Below are 17,197 nucleotides of genomic sequence, written 5' to 3' on the forward strand. Positions count from 1 at the left end.
CTCTATGGCAAATTAAATCTACTGATTATTTTAATGTGTGAAAAAAATGCGGAAAGGGGGAAGGGAGACTTTAATAAGTGCAATTTTTATAATAATGTATGTGTCGATCGCAAATATGTAATAATTGGCAGCAGGAAGCTGAGAGATCGCAGATAGCTGGTAGTCTTAGAGGAGATTGTCGATTGTAATAGAGCGCGATGAAGTCTCATTTAAAAATTTTGTGTTGCTTATTATTAGTAAGTGTTGTTACAAAATCAGTGCTGTCAAGTGAGTCTGTAGATTCCGAAACAAAGAGACCTATTGTAGAAGTGAAAGATGGAAAACTGCAAGGTATTGAAGAAAAAACTATAAACGGAAATGTTTTCTACGCATTTCGAGGTATTCCGTTCGCTAAGCCACCGGCTGGAGAGTTAAGATTTAAGGTTTTGTATATTTTGAACTCTTTACTAGTTTATTTGAACTCGAGGGTCACAAAAATTGATCTGTTTTAGATAAAATAGAAATTTTAAGTTATTTCTATTCAATTTTACTTTTTATTCCCGGGTGAAAAAATTTCAAGCCAAAATAATAAGAAATTCGAAAGGCCGAAAAGTGGCCGACTCAATTTATCGACTAACTTTCGAACTATTTATTAAGAATAACAAAATTTTGTCGTGTTTTCGGCCAACTTTCGGCTTTTTCCAATAGAATTCTACGGCTTCAATGAGATTTCGGCCAAATTTCGGCCTCTTTAAATAAACTTCTATGGTTTCGGTGCAATTTCGGCCGAATGTTTTTACGGGGGATTTGTATTCAATTAACATGTGAAATTTAATGGAGATTTTCTCCTTCTACTCCTTCTCTAGACTATTTTCCAACTTGTTTTCAATCATTTTCAGTTTTGTTTCGGTCACCAGTCCACCAAAATAAGACTTTTACTGCCTATCGTTTTTTCGAGTTTGTTTTTGATCTAAAGACGATAAGAAACAGCTTAAAATTTTTAAAAAAATTTAAAGACAGATCAATTAGTCCAAATACATTCTAATTAAACTAAAATCAGATCGAATTTTTTCACTCGGGTTGGTAATTAATGAGAAATTTGTCAAAAGGACCCAGAACCAGTGGAAGCATGGCCTGATCTCAAGGATGCCAAAGAATATGGTAACAAATGTGTGCAGAGAGATATTTTAACGCAACAAGTGATCGGAAATGAAGACTGTCTCTATTTGAACGTCTATACCACGGAGTTGAAACCTGACGTACCACGGGCGGTTATAGTGTCGATTTATGGCGGTGCCTTTATTATTGGCTCGGGAAATGATGACATATATGGTCCGGATTATCTTATCGAGAAGGACGTTATTTTGGTCACGATGAACTACCGTCTAGGAATATTAGGTACAGATTGGAGTTTCCAAAATTCCGTTATTTTATTTGAATAAAAAATAAATAATTAATCGAATCGTAGGTTTTCTTAATTTGGACGAAGAAGAGGCTTCAGGTAACCAGGGGTTAAAAGATCAGGTGATGGCTCTGAAATGGGTACAGCAGAACATTGACAAATTTGGTGGAGATCCAAATAATGTTACGATTGCTGGTGAAAGTGCCGGAAGTGCTTCCGTACATTATTTGACTTTATCTCCTCTAGCTGAAGGTTCGCAATAAACTAAATATAGTTATCATATATTCTCTACGTTTTATGAAATTATCATCGTGGGAATTTTTCAGGATTATGTCATAAAGCTATTTTACAAAGCGGAGTTGCAACGAATCCATGGGCAAGTACATCAGCAGAGTCTATGATCAGAGAAAGTGAAAAAATAGCAGAAAAATTGGGAAATAAAGTTTCCGATACGAAAAAAATTCTTGACTATTTCAAAAGTGTCGATGTGGATAAACTAGTCAGAGCAGCGCAGCCGCCTATGGCGATGTCGGTAATTAACTTCGGACTTTAATTTTAAAAAATACTGAGTCATTTCCGACTAGTTTCCCTTAGTCACTATTTTCTTACAGACATTTCGATAAAATATACAGTCGATTTCTATTAACTCGGACCGTTAGTCTACGGGGCAGCGGAAATTTCCTCGAAATTCCGACTTATCAAATGCCCCTTCTTTTTTAAAGAAGAAATTACACGCATGCGCTCTTACATTTACATAAATATACACAGACACATACGAACGTATAATGTCAGGTGGGAGACAGGGTAGCTCGTAATCAGGGGTCGGGATTCGAGGGAAATTCCGAGTTAATGGATTTTGACTGTACTTCAAATTTTTTTTCTGCAGAATTTCTTTGAGTTCAAACTTCCTTTTGCTCCGTCAATGGATTCAAAATCCAAAGATCCATTTCTCAGTATTCCGGTGCAAGAAGCTGCTAAATCTGGTATCAAAGTTCCTCATATTATCGGCTACACAAGTCACGAGGCCATTATGTTTATGGCAGGTATTGACAATTGATCAAATTTAATAATGTTAAATTTTTAATTAATTCTGCCCACGTTCGAATAAATTTTATTTAGGTATAAGAGATGACCAGTACTCCGAAATAAACGCCAATCAAGACACGTTGTTTCTTTTCCCAAGTGAGAAAAAATTTTTGCAAGACCGCAATGTGTCTGTGAAAGATATTAATAAATTTTTCATGGGTTCAAAAAAAATCGCAAGTGAAAACGCTCAGACAATTGTAGATTTACTAAGTGCTAGACTTTTTATAATAAATATCCACGACACACTTGAAACTCAATCGTCAGTATCTGACATACCAGCATATTTATATAAATTTGATTATTACTCAAAAGAGACCTCGATAATGCAGATATTGTTTGCCACGGATTTGGAAGGTACAAATAAATACTAACATTTTCGGGACGAGGGCACAAAAAATATTTATAATAATTTTATTTGTGTGTAATCAGGTACTTCGCATGGTGAAGATCTACATTACATTTTCTTTCCTAAATTGATGAAACTAATCGGAATAGAGCCACCAGCTCCCGGTACAACTGAACATGACATCCAGCAACGATTCGTTGAACTATGGACTAATTTTGCAAAAACTGGGTATGCGTTTTTTGTCTTTTTCCTCAAAATTACAGTCAAATTCCATTAACTCGGAAGGTTATTCGATGGAGGGGCGGAAATTTCGATTTATCGAATGCCCCTTCTTCTTTAACGATTAAACTACAGCGCATGCGCTCACATCTACATACAAATGTGTAGTATCAGGTGGGAGACCGTAGCTCGTAGTGGGGGTCAGAATTGAGGGGAAGTTCCGAGTTAATGGATTCGACTTTACTGTTCACGAATATCGTAACCTAAAATTTTTTATTCAAATTCTGTTTCAGAATTCCAAATTCAAAAGTATCTGAATTAATTCCTGTTATATGGGAACCCGTGGACAATTCAACTGAATACAAGTGTCTTAAAATATCAAAAGATCTCAGTCTTATCAATGAATCGAATATTTTACATAAAATAAAAAGTAGTCAGAATAAAAACTGATATTATATTTGGGTTTGATTTGTAGTATTTGTTAAGTATTTTCTCTTTTATGAATATTGTATTGAAAAATTTGGTTACAATACACACAATATTTTTATTATCATCATAAATGTTTTTTAATTTTCATCCCGTAATTAAAAGTGTTTACAAAAGATGACCGTAGTTAAAAAAATTTATAATAAATTATTGCAACATAAATGTCGGCAGTTATCAATTTATAAATCTTAATAAAATTCATCGGAATAATTGATTCAGAATCTTGCGTAACTATTTTATTTTATGTATAATTTTCTAGATGCGTTTCATGGATAAAAAATTCAGAAAAAAGTTTATAATTGTTGAGGAAAAAAAAATTACTACGCGTCCGTTATGATATATATTAAATATCAAGGCGTGTCGGTATTAAAAAAGCGGGGTAATTTATGATACTCTTTATCATATTAAATATCCGAGTTGTAATTAGTATGATTAGAATTCAAAAAGTGACAAAATTATAATTCAATGATTAATAGGCAAATAAAAATTTTGAAATTTATTTTGTTGGATCAGTTGGAGCGCGGAAATAAATTAACAGTAATAAAAATATCTATCTAATAATTTCCTGTTGGCACAGATGTACAGCTTAATTATTCAAGTTAAATATTTTTCTCAATTCATTAATTCTCAATAAAACAGGCGATTACTTGAAGATGTCTATTTTTCAGTGTGAAAACTGCGGGATAGTAAAACGTTTTAAATATGGAGCCGAAATTTGGTACCGTAATTTACGCGATACTGTTGAATTTTGTAGTAGAAATCGTAGTATCGAGTGACGGTTCGCTGGCGAATTATTTGAAAATTAATAGGCCTATTGTAGAGGTAGAACACGGCCAAGTGAAAGGGATTCGAGATAAAAATGTCGATGGGATTCATTATTTCTACGCCTTCCGGGGTATTCCGTATGCTAAGCCGCCAATCGGGGAGTTGAGATTCCAGGTTTCGTATTCGTTAACTATATTAGTTTCTTTGAATTAATTGGTGGAAAATTTTAATAAAAGGATCCTGAGCCATTAGAAGCATGGGTTGGTATCAGAGATGCCAAAGAATTTGGTGATAAATGTGTGCAAGTAGAAAAAGCTTCAACAAAGAGAATAGGCAACGAAGACTGTCTTTATCTGAACGTCTATACGACGGATTTGAAACCTGATGCACCAAAAGCTGTCATGGTGTGGATTCATGGCGGCGCTTTTGTTTCTGGGTCCGGAGATGACGACAAGTGCGGCCCCGATTACTTTGTTGAGAAAAATGTCCTTTTAGTGACAATAAATTATCGCTTGAACATTTTAGGTGAACTTTAAATCAGCAGTAAATTGGATAAAAGACTCAGGAGTTTACTAATTACTTGCAGGTTTTCTTAATTTGGATGACGAAGCAGCGCCAGGTAATCAGGGGTTGAAGGACCAGGTGATGGCTTTGAAATGGGTGCAGAAGAATATCAATAAATTTGGTGGTGATCCGAATAATGTCACCATTTTTGGACAGAGTACTGGAAGTTCTTCTGTTCATTCTTTGACTCTCTCTCCTCTAGCCCAAGGTTTCGTTCAAATTAGTTAATAATTTCTTGTTGAGTCAAAATTCACTACACGACGATTTTTGTAGGATTATTCCATAGGGCCATTTTGCAAAGCAGTGTTGCAAATAACCCTAGGTCATATGTATCTTATCCAATAAAAGATGCCGCTCAAAAAGTCGCCGAAAAATTGGGAAAAAATGTAACTGATCAAAAAGAACTTCTCAAATTTCTAAAAGGCGTCAACGCAAGTTCCCTAATCGGAACAGTTCAGTCATTGGAATTTCGCATGGTAAAAATTTCCGTAAAATAATAAGCGAAATTGTTGATCAAAATTTGAGACGTTTACTATTTTATAGGACAATTATGCGGTTAAAAATCCTTTCGTACCGTCAGTAGATTCGAAATCGAAAAGTCCATTTTTGGAGATTCCAATCAACGAAGCCGTTAAATCTGGAATAAAAGTGCCTCATATATTGGGCCACAATAGTCAGGAGTCTATTTTTTTTCTCGCAGGTACTGATAATATGCAAGTAGAAAATTTTTCATTCCGCAATACAAATATTTGTTTCAGATTTATTAAGATCTACTAGTTATGCCGAAAGAGAAGCTAATCAAGAGAAATTACTGCTACATCCAAACGGAAAAAAATTTTTGAATCACCGAAATGTGACTGTGGGTGATGTGAAAAAATTTTTCATGGGTAGTAGGGAAATAAAACCGAAAAATGTTTACGAGTTTTTAAATTTAGTTAGCGCAGATTTTTTCATATTTAATATCCATGACACCCTGGAAATTCAATCTTCAGTACCTGGTGTACCGACATACTTTTATAAATTTGATCATTACTCAAAGGAAACCTCAGTGGAGCAAAAGTTAATCGGCACAGATTTGGAAGGTATAATTACGAATTTTGATCAAAAGATTCCCGTAACAATATTTTTTATTTACAAAATTTGACATGTAGGCACGTCGCATAGTGAAGACTTATTTTATCTTTTCAATGCGAAAATTTTGAAAGACCTCGGAATTGAAGCGCCGGCTTCTTATCCAACTGAGAGAATTATTCAACAAAGATTTTTAGAATTATGGACTAATTTCGCTAAAACTGGGTATCCATTTTTACAATTAAATTTATGTTACAATCTCGGATCGAAAAATTTGATCTGTTTTAAATCAAAGAAAAATTTTACCGTAAGCACCCTATAGTTTTTTATTTTTACAGTGCAATATTTCACTTTTCGGTAAAATACCGCAGACGAATAATTGTTATCAGTCTGCTTTTGATCTAAAGACGATCAGAAACAGCTCAAAAATTGAAAGACACCCTAGCGGATCCGAATTACGGTAAATTACGGTAATTACCAGATTTAGACCATTATTAGACTTATGAGGGCTCACGTGTCCCTATTCAAAAAAACAAACAAATTTAGCCCATTCTTAGTTACTTTGTATCCAGATTTAGACCATTATTAGACTTACGAAAGCTCACGTGTACCTATTCAAAAAAACAGACAAATCTAGCCTATTCTAAGTTACTTTGTAGCCAGATTTAGGCCACTATTAGACTTATGAGGGCTCACGTGTACCTATTCAAAAAAACAAACAAATCTAGCCCATTCTTAGTTACTTTGTAACCAGATTTAGACCATTATTAAACTTATGAGGGCTCACGTGTACCTATTCAAAAAAACAGACAAATCTAGCCTATTCTTAGTTACTTTGTAGCCAGATTTAGACCATTATTAGACTTACCGTAATTCGGATCCACTAGGGTAGACCAATTAGTCTAAATACATTCTAGTGGACTAAAATCAGACAAAATTTTTCGACCCGGAATCCACCAAAAGAAAAATAATTATTGAATGTTACTTTGATGTTGTTGTAGAAATCCAAATTTAGGATCATCAGACCTAATTTCGATCGAGTGGAAGCCTATTGATGACTCTACTGACTATAATTGTCTAAAAATATCTAAAGATCTCAGTCTAATTAAAGAGCCGAACATTTTGCATCGAATAAAAAAAAACAACTTAGAGCTATAATTTAATAACTTTATAAACAATTTTTTATGTAACGCTTTATCACGCAATAAAAAATTATTCACAGTTTTTATTGACTTTAATTGCCGATTCTGAATCATCAGTTCCTAGAGACACGCATCGATTATTTTTTGTCCACGTTTTTATGCGTAAACATCTACTGCGTGACGGAAACGTGTCTATTTAATAGACTTTAGATGACATTAAGTAAAGGAAATCTATTATTTATCATTTATTATCTATGAATAATTGAAATGGGTGTAAATAGAGAAGGGAGAATTAATTATCGCGATTTCTATAATAACCGATGAGAGTCTCGATCGCAATTAGTGTATTCTTCGCGGCCGAAAGCGCAGAATTCAAAGCGGGCTTATAGTTATAGATTGTCAAATATTGTACGTAATCATGGCAGAATTTCGAGCCATGCATTACGCGGTACTGCTTTGTTTCATTGTTAAAATTGTACAAAGCGGCCACGTGCCTGTTAATTCGCTAATAAATAACCCCGTTGTTCAAGTGGAACACGGCCGATTGCAGGGAATTCGCGTGAGCAATATCGATAAAAAAAATTACTATTACGCGTTCCGAGGCATCCCGTACGCTAAGCCACCCCTTGGGGAGTTAAGATTCAAGGTTTTGTATATTTTATTTTCAAATTTATTCTAACTGATAAGAATTAGTGAAAGTTTAATTCAAAAGGACTCGGAACCCGCAGAACCGTGGTCTGGTTTGAAAGACGCCACTAAATTTGGTAATGTATGTGCGCAAAAAGATTTTTTCACAAGACGCACACTAGGGAATGAAGACTGTCTTTTTTTGAACGTCTATACGTCGGATTTGAAACCTGATGCACCTCGAGCTGTTATGGTCTGGATTCACGGCGGCGCATTTTTTTTCGGTTCTGGAAATGATGACATTTATGGTCCGGATTATCTTGTAGAGAAAGATGTCGTTGTGGTTACGATGAACTACCGTCTTGGAATGATAGGTAATTTTTTTTGAAAAACGCGGCTATTTGATTTGACAATAAAAGGAAAATTGAATTCAAGGTTTCCTCAATTTGGAGGATGAAGCAGCCCCAGGTAATCAGGGATTGAAAGATCAGGTCTTGGCTTTGAAATGGGTGCAGAAGAACATTGAAAAATTTGGTGGAGATCCGAATCGCGTTACTATTTTTGGAGAAAGTGCTGGAAGTGCTTCCGTTCATTACTTGACTTTATCTCCTCTCGCTCAAGGTTACAGACAATTAAATTTTTTTTTGATTACTCGCTGCTAAATAATAATTTCTGACGTTGCTTCGGTAGGATTGTTTCAAAAAGCTATTCTGCAAAGCGGAGTTGCGACGAATACGTGGGCAAGTGCGCCGTCTTCTATGAAAGAAGCAGCCGAAAACGTATCAGAAAAACTGGGAAATAAAGTCACGGACACAAAAAAACTTATCGAGTTCTTACAAAGTGTGGATGCACTCAAGTTAGCCGAAGCAGAAGATCCTCTTAAAACTTGGACGGTAATGAATATTTGGGCAATCAAAAAACGCGCCATTTAATTCTGATTAATAAAAACTCATTTACTACAATCTTTTGCTGTTTTTACTCATGCATATTTTCAATTCTATACTCTGTAGAATTTTTATGAAACCGTAAATCCTTTCACGCCATCAGTGGATTCGAAAGCCAAAAATCCATTTTTGAATATCCCGCTAACCGAAGCGATCAAATCCGGTATCAAAGTGCCGCACATTATTGGCTACAACAGTGATGAAGGAATAATTTTTATCACAGGTACATTACAAAAATTTTCGAGAAGAATTTGAATATATATACTAGACTGATTCAAAAAAATCGACTAATTTTTTTTTTCTTCATTATATCAAAAATATTGTTGGAAATGACGAAAAAAAAATACTGTAAAAGTTTGAGCTCTTAATATTAATATTAATCACTGCCGCATCGCGATTTTCTATTTCCCGTTTAAATAACATGGGAAAATTTATTTTTTAAGCTTTGGAATTTTGTAGCTCATGGTGGGACCAATACTTTTGAATGTTCAAGTCATATTCTTATGGGAAATTTAACGCTCTACAAAAAAGATCTCTTATAATTTTTCGATATTTTTATTTCTTCAAAAGTAATTCGAAGTTAAAGTTATATTGACGATAAATTTTCACATTTTTTAAATTTTTTGACGCAACCATCAACTTTATCCGAAAATTTTAGAGGACATTTTTTGTAGAGCATTTTATTTCCTACAACTTATCTCAGAGAAAATTTTCGATATTTCACTTAAGTCGTATGTTATTTGCAATTAACTGAAAATTTTCTTAAATAATCTAAATTTTGATGCTTAAAATTAATTATATTAAATTTTCAATTAATTGCGAATAACTTACGACTTATGAGAAATATCGAAAATTTTCTCTGAGATAAGTTGTAGAAAATGAAATGCTCCACAAAAAATGTCCTCTAAAATTTTCGGATAAAGTTGATGGTTGCGTCAAAAAATTTAAAAAATGTGAAAATTTATCGTTAATCTAACTTTAACTTCGAATTACTTTTGAAGAAATAAAAATATCGAAAAATTATAAGAGACCTTTTTTGTAGAGCGTCAAATTTCACATAAGAATATGTCTTGAACATTCAAAAGTATTGGTCCCACCATAAGCTACAAAATTCTAAAGCTTAAAAAATAAATTTTCTCATGTTATTTAAACGGGAAATAGAAAATTGCGATGTGGCAGCTGTTAATATTAATATTAAGAGCTCAAACTTTCACAGTATTTTTTTTTCGTCATTTCCAACAATATTTTCGATATAATAAAGAAAAAAAAAATTAGTCGATTTTTTTGAATCAGTCTATTGTATACAGATATGTAAACATTATTTGGTCATTTAGGTCTAGAAGATGATGAGTATTCAAAAATAGACGCCAATCGAGACACATTATTGGTCCATCCAACGGAAGAACGATTTTTGAAACAGAAAAATGTATCATCGAGTGATGTAACGAAATTTTTCATTGGCGACAGAGCAATTAATCGTGAAAATGCTAAATACTTTGCAGATTTGCTCAGTGCTAGATTTTTTCTGATAAATATCCATAACATACTCGAAATTCAATCTTCGATTGCTGACGCACCGACATATTTATATAAATTTGATTTCTACTCGAAAGAAACTTCAATACTGCAAAAAATTCTTGCTACTGATTTACAAGGTATTGTTATTACCAAGGCCAAGAATTTGGTATTTTTAAAAGGGAGAGATAAAAGATGGGAGGAGCTGAATTTCTGATTGGTTGAATTTTTATAGATTTGTTTTTGCTTATTTGAATGGAGTGAAAAGAGCGATGAAACAAAAATAAGTTTAATCAATGCAAAACAAATATACTAGTCACATAACCATGTATATTTGTAATCTTGATGTGGAACTTCATTGGTTGAAACTCTAAAATACGCACCCAACTACATTTCGAATGAATTTAAACTAAGGGTATTATTTTGCAAATATTTTAGATGATATTACTTTAGTCGACGGATTAAAAAATTTTTCTTAAATTGGAACATGATTTGCATGCTGGACGGCTTCTATTCATTCAAAATGTAGTTGACTGCATATTTTAGAGTTTCAACCAACGAAGTTCCACCTCAAGATTACAAATATACATGGTTATGTGACTAGTAGGGGAGGGTGGGGCAGAGCGGCCCCCCTAAGCCAATTATTATTTTTTGTGGCTTTCAACCATAAGATCACTTTACTTTTGTCCTATTTCGAACAAATTTATGGACATTTTGCCAAAATTCTGAAAAAATTTTTTTTTTTTGTGGGGCAGAGCGGCCCCCCTCCAAAAAGTGATTAAAAATTTTTTTTTTCGTTTTTTTTTTTTTTAAATTGTTTTCATCATTAAGAATGTATTTCTTTCTCTTGACAACTATTTTTGGTTTTATATTACTCAAAAAAAATTTTTTAAAGTGTAATAAATCGTTCACTCTCGATTACCTTAATTACTAATTGATATTCAATAAAAAAAAAAAAATCAATTCTATAGTTTTACTTTATTTCAAAAATTTATCAACTAAAAAAAAAAAATTAATTTTTATAAATTATTAGTGACCAAATTTGCCTCTTACATAAAGAAACGGCCGAAAAATATGAAAAAATAATTTTTTCGGAAGTTTCGGCTGGTCCATTTTGCCCCAGGTGTTATGCGCATGGCTAGAAATGTGGAATTATAATAATTTTTTTTAATTTGACGATAAAAATATGAAAAAATCACTTTTTCAAAATTTTGGGCTTGTCCATTTTGCCCCAAATGTCATGCGTAGGGGTAAAAATGCGCAAACATCGGATTTATAGTAATTAGTCGATTAAAAAATTTTTTTTTTGGTCAAAATTTCAGGGGGGCCGCTCTGCCCCACCCTCCCCTATATTTGTTTTGTATTGACTAAACTTATTTTTGTTTCATCGCTCTTTTCACTCCATTCAAATAAGCAAAAACAAATCTATAAAAATTCAACCAATCAGAAATTCAGCTCCTCCCATCTTTTATCTCTCCCTTTTAAAAAAACCAAATTCTTGGCCTTAGTTATTACTCATCAATAATAGACTTGTGAGAAATGTATTGTAGTTGTTCTCATTTTTTGGCGCGAAATTTGAATACTTTCTTAGTGTGATTAATTAACTTTGACTTAATCAGGTACTTGTCATGCTGAGGATCTATTTTTCATTTTCTACCCGAAAATGTTGAAGTTACTTGAGCTGAAACCGCCAGCTTCTGATACAACGGAATATATAATTCAAGAAAGGTTCCTCGAACTGTGGACCAATTTCGCCAAAACCGGGTACGAATTTTACAATTTTATTTTCTACGCCGCAAATATACTCAATTATTTATTGTAAACTCGAATTCTGTTATAGAAATCCGAACAGAGGAACATCAGAACTGATTCCAATTGAATGGCCGCCTGTTGACGATCCAACGGAATGGAAATGTCTCAAGATTTCAACGGATCTCAGTCTGATCAAAGAGTCAAATATATTAGATCGCATATCAAATTCCCCGCAAAAATAATTTATCTTCTTGTTTTTCTTCATAATTTACTTAGGGGTCAACACTTCTTAAGTATTTTCAAAAATGATATCGAATTTTGAACATTAATCGTTTCTTCTGTCTATTAAAGAATAAAATATTAAGAAAACCCGAAAAATAAAATCAAAACCTCTGTTATTTATTTTTTCAAACAGAATTTTTCAGTTATTTTTATTTATTGCCCGATGTGTTAATTTACTTATTTTTTTTCACAGAAGGTTTCTGACGTTTGATCTCTAAATAATTAATCTAATGACGGTAATTATCGGCAACATCAATAAAACAAGGGAAAATTGCAGGTAATTCCTGCAATTTTTAATTTTCATCTCGTAATTAAAAGTGTTTACAAAAGATGACCGTAGTTAATAAAATTTATAATAAATTATTGCAACATAAATGTCAGCAGTTATCAATTTATAAATCTTGTTAAAATTCATCGGAATAATTGATTCAGAATCTTGCGTAACTATTTTATTTTATGTATAATTTTCTAGATGTGTTTCGTGGATAAAAAATTCAGAAAAAAGTTTATAATTGTTGAGGAAAAAAAAATTACTACGCGTCCGTTATGATATATATTAAATATCAAGGCGTGTCGGTATTAAAAAAGCGGGGTAATTTATCATACTCTTTATCATATTAAATATCCGGGTTGTAATTAGTATGATTAGAATTCAAAAAGTGACTAAATTATAATTCAATGATTAATAGGCAAATAAAAATTTTGAAATTTATTTTGTTGGATCAGTTGGAGCGCGGAAATAAATTAACAGTAATAAAAATATCTATCTAATAATTTCCTGTTGGCACAGATGTACAGCTTAATTATTCAAGTTAAATATTTTTCTCAATTCATTAATTCTCAATAAAACAGGCGATTACTTGAAGATGTCTATTTTTCAGTGTAAAAACTGCGGGATAGTAAAACGTTTTAAATATGGAGCCGAAATTTGGTACCGTAATTTACGCGATACTGTTGAATTTTTTAGTAGAAATCGTAGTATCGAGTGACGGTTCGCTGGCGAATTATTTGAAAATTAAGAGGCCTATTGTAGAGGTAGAACACAGCCAAGTGAAAGGGGTTCGAAATAAAAATGTCGATGGGTTTCATTATTTCAACGCCTTCCGGGGTATTCCGTATGCTAAGCCGCTAATCGGGGAGTTGAGATTCCAGGTTTCGTATTCGTTAACTTCTTTATAAGTTTCTTTGAATTAATGGTGTTATTCAAAACTTAAGACGTTTGTTATATTATAGAACAATTACGCGGATAAAATTCCTTTCGTACCGTCAATAGATTCAAAATTGAAAAATCCATTTTTGGAGATTCCAATCAAAGAAGCCATTAAATCTGGAATAAAAGTACCTAATATATTAGGCCACAATAGTCAGGAATCTATTTCTTCTCTTGCAGGTACTGATAATACGCAAGTAGAAAATTGTCCCTATCCCTGTACGAATATTTAGTTCCATTCAGTTGACGATCCAACTGAATGGAAATGTCTCAAGATTTCGATCTCAGCCTGATCAAAGAATCAAATATATTAGATCGCATATTAAGTCCCCCGAAAAAATAATTTATCTTATTGTTTTTTTTCATAATTTATTTAGGGGTCAACACTTCTTAAGAATTTTCAAAAATAAAATCGAATTTTGTACATGACTCATTTCTTCTGTCTATTAAAAAATAAAAAATTAAGAAAACCCGAAAAATAAAATCAAAACCACTATTACAGTCGAATCGCGTTATAAGTCCGCAGGGGTGTAGGGAAATATACGTCTAAGAATTCCTACCCCCACTTCTGGTTAGCAGTTGAACGCCGTAACTCACACTTCCCCTACTTTGCAAGCGTGTGAGTTTACATGATTATTTTCGTAGTCATAGAGGGGGAATGTCTTCCAAGAAATATAAGTCGGCGGACTTATAATGCGACTGGACTGGATATATTTTTTCAAACAGAATTTTTCAGTTATTTTTATTTATTGACCGACGTGTTGATTTATTTATTTTTTTTCACTGAACACTTTTCACGTTTTATCTCTAAGTAATTAAACTAATGACGGTAATTATCGGCAAGCGATTATACAAGGAAAAATTGCAGGTCATTGCAAAGTTATCGGTATTCGATAATATGAAGAAAAACAAAGTATAGAAGTGAGTAAAGAGTATCGAAAAAAGGGAAAAATTTGAGTAGCTTTTAATCCTAGAGACAGTTGCATTAAAAATATAGCGATGAAGGGAGAATTGAGGATTACTTATTGTACAATATTATTTATCACTGCAGGAACTGTACGGTCAAGTGACGATTTGTCTGACAAATCGGAAACAAACAGACCCATTGTTCAAGTGCACGACGGCCAATTGAAAGGAATTAAAGAGAAAAATGTCAATGGACAGAGCTACTTTTATGCGTTCCGAGGTATTCCGTTTGCAAAACCACCCGTTGATGAGCTAAGATTCAAGGTTTGCTATAATTTCATTGATCTAAAATCAACTTTTATCGATAATTGACAGAAAATGTTGTAAAAGGATCCTGAACAAGTGGAACCATGGTCTGACGTAAGGGATGCTAAAGATTTTGGAGATGTTTGTATACAATTCGACTGGAATACGAAAAAAATCGAGGGAAAAGAAGATTGTCTTTATTTGAATGTCTATACACCGGAAATAGAATCTAGTAAACTACGGGCTGTTATGGTTTGGATTTTCGGTGGTGGTTTTGAATATGGATCAGGAAATGACGACCTGTATGGTCCAGATTATCTTGTCGAGAAGGATGTCGTTTTAGTAACGATAAATTACCGCGTTGGAATATTCGGTAAAATCAGGCATTTTTATATTCGATTTGAAACGCGGCTGCTTGATGTATAAAAGTAACATATAAATTACAGGTTTTCTCAATTTGGACGATGAAGCGGCTCCAGGTAACCAGGGATTGAAAGATCAGGTCATGGCTCTGAAATGGGTACAGCAGAATATTGATAAATTTGGTGGTGATCCAAATCTTGTTACCATTTTTGGTGAAAGCGCTGGAGCTGCTTCTGTTCACTATTTGACGCTTTCCCCTCTAAGTCAAGGTTTTTAACTAACTGATGTATTTCTACTAATGTTCATTTTGATCTAGAAATTTAGGTGATCATATGACTTATATTTTCTTAGGACTATTCAGTAAAGCTATTTTACAAAGTGGTGTAGCAACTGATCCATGGGCAAGTGCATCGGGCTCAATGAAGGCAGAAGCCGAAAGATTAGCTGACAAATTGGGAAATAAATCAAATGACACCAGAGAACTTATCGAATACTTCCGAAGTGTTGACCCTCAGGAAATACTCGAAGCAGTTCAATCATTACAATCTTGGAAGGTTCACATTTTCTCTATCTACCAAAAATCCATTCCCATATGGTAAAAAAGAACTATGGCTGCGACAGGACCCGCCTTGTTGCAGCTACAGGATCCGTCTTCTGAATACTATAGGGGTTTGCTATTTTAGCTACAGGGCCATGTCCTGTTGCAGCAACAGTTCTTTTTTTCCGTCTATACAAGAATAGTGATCAGATGTTTGTGTTATTTGTTTATTACTCTCTAGAATTATTACCTGATAAAATTACCTTACGTGCCATCAGTGGATTCAAAATCAAAAAATCCATTTATGAACATTTCAATAGCCCAAGCTGCGGAATCCGGAATTAGAGTGCCCCATATTATTGGCTACAACAGTCAAGAAGGAATTTTCGTTCTCTATGGTAATGATATTGAAATCACGCAGACAATATTCATTTGCAAACTAATTTCGAATGAATATTTGCATAGATCTTGACGATGATCAGTATTCCGAGATCGAATCTAAACAAGAAACACTACTGTTGAGTCCAAATGAACGAACATTTTTGAATCGTCGGAATCTATCCGTGAGCGATGTAAAAAATTTTTTTATGGGTAATAATTCAATATCACGGGAAAACGCTCAACAGCTTGTAAATTTGACTTCAGCTGCACGTCTTATTATTAATATCCAAGATGTCCTTGATATTCAATCCTCAATACCCGATGTAAAAACGTATTTTTATAAATTTGACTATTACTCAAAAGATACTTCGATAACGCAGCAATTATATGACACGGACTTAAAAGGTCTGATTATTAATAATGTTCAAAATATGATAATTTGACGGGTTTTAGATCCTAGATTGCTAATTATTGTTATCAATATTAGGTACATCTCATGTAGAAGATGTTTTCTATCTATTCTCTTCAAAAACTCTAGAGGCACAAAATATTGATCCGCCGACTTCAAATCCTGTTGGAAACGTCGTCAAACAAAGATTCGTAGAATTATGGACTAATTTCGCTAAAACTGGGTACTGAATACCCTATTATCTAATCAAAATAAGTCTTTATCAATAAATCAACATAAAATCGGAAATATTTAATTACCCTCTGATTTTCTTACAGAAATCCGAATTCGGGAGAATCTGAATTAATTCCTATTGAATGGCAACCCAATAACAGCCCTACTGAATACACTTGTCTAGAAATATCCGAGGATCTCAAATTGATTAAAGAGCCAAATATTTTGAATAAAATATCGAAAAATATTCAAAACAAACAATGACTTACTATAATTTTGGATTTTTTGAATACCGGGTCGAAAAATTTGATTTGATTTTAGTCAAACTAGATTGTATTTGAACTAATTAGTCTGCCTTTAAAATTTTCGGGTGTTTTTGATGTAAAAACGATCAAAAACAGACTAAAAGTAATAGACAGGAAAAGTTTGATTGTGGTTTCGATAAAAACAAAATATTTTGAGAAAAAAAAAGATTTTAATCAAAGAATGAAATATATTCGATAGCATATTAAATTCCCGGAAAAATAATTTATCTTATCGTTTTTCTTCATAATTTATTCAGGGGTCAACACTTCCTGAGTATTTTCAATAATATAATCGAATTTTGTACATGAATCGTTTCTTCTGTCTATTAAAGAATAAAAAATGTTGGAAAATCCAAAAGTGCACACCTCAATCGCTCAATTTATTT

At 33.2% G+C, this 17,197-nt stretch overlaps 4 protein-coding genes across 8 annotated transcripts in view; 3 read left to right on the forward strand and 1 right to left on the reverse strand.

Moving 5' to 3' along the window:
* The window catches only part of LOC130675136 (calcitonin gene-related peptide type 1 receptor-like), a 222,135-nt gene that overhangs the window by 47,321 nt on the left and 157,617 nt on the right, over positions 1 to 17,197 (reverse strand). The window lies entirely within an intron of this gene.
* LOC130675129 (juvenile hormone esterase-like) lies at positions 118 to 3,588 on the forward strand. Its single transcript, XM_057480624.1, has 8 exons — positions 118 to 422; positions 1,089 to 1,377; positions 1,448 to 1,633; positions 1,708 to 1,913; positions 2,268 to 2,424; positions 2,501 to 2,821; positions 2,897 to 3,041; positions 3,326 to 3,588. Exons 1-8 carry the CDS (start codon positions 198 to 200, stop codon positions 3,480 to 3,482), a joined length of 1,686 nt encoding a protein of 561 aa, XP_057336607.1. The 5' UTR covers positions 118 to 197; the 3' UTR covers positions 3,483 to 3,588.
* On the forward strand, positions 4,169 to 7,155 carry LOC130675127 (juvenile hormone esterase-like). The gene is made up of 8 exons (XM_057480622.1): positions 4,169 to 4,457; positions 4,520 to 4,808; positions 4,870 to 5,055; positions 5,121 to 5,323; positions 5,391 to 5,547; positions 5,606 to 5,929; positions 5,999 to 6,143; positions 6,920 to 7,155. The coding sequence occupies exons 1-8, from the start codon at positions 4,221 to 4,223 to the stop codon at positions 7,074 to 7,076; spliced, it is 1,698 nt and encodes a 565-aa protein (XP_057336605.1). The 5' UTR covers positions 4,169 to 4,220; the 3' UTR covers positions 7,077 to 7,155.
* LOC130674963 (uncharacterized) lies at positions 7,405 to 17,160 on the forward strand. The gene is made up of 18 exons (XM_057480418.1): positions 7,405 to 7,706; positions 7,773 to 8,061; positions 8,123 to 8,308; positions 8,378 to 8,580; positions 8,698 to 8,854; positions 9,966 to 10,286; positions 11,766 to 11,910; positions 11,987 to 12,136; positions 13,083 to 13,332; positions 13,414 to 13,570; positions 14,442 to 14,620; positions 14,687 to 14,975; positions 15,049 to 15,234; positions 15,317 to 15,519; positions 15,745 to 15,901; positions 15,969 to 16,289; positions 16,372 to 16,516; positions 16,611 to 17,160. Exons 1-18 carry the CDS (start codon positions 7,479 to 7,481, stop codon positions 16,768 to 16,770), a joined length of 3,726 nt encoding a protein of 1,241 aa, XP_057336401.1. The 5' UTR covers positions 7,405 to 7,478; the 3' UTR covers positions 16,771 to 17,160.

This window comes from Microplitis mediator, chromosome 9 (assembly GCF_029852145.1).
Source record: "Microplitis mediator isolate UGA2020A chromosome 9, iyMicMedi2.1, whole genome shotgun sequence".
Classification (NCBI taxonomy): domain Eukaryota; kingdom Metazoa; phylum Arthropoda; class Insecta; order Hymenoptera; family Braconidae; genus Microplitis; species Microplitis mediator.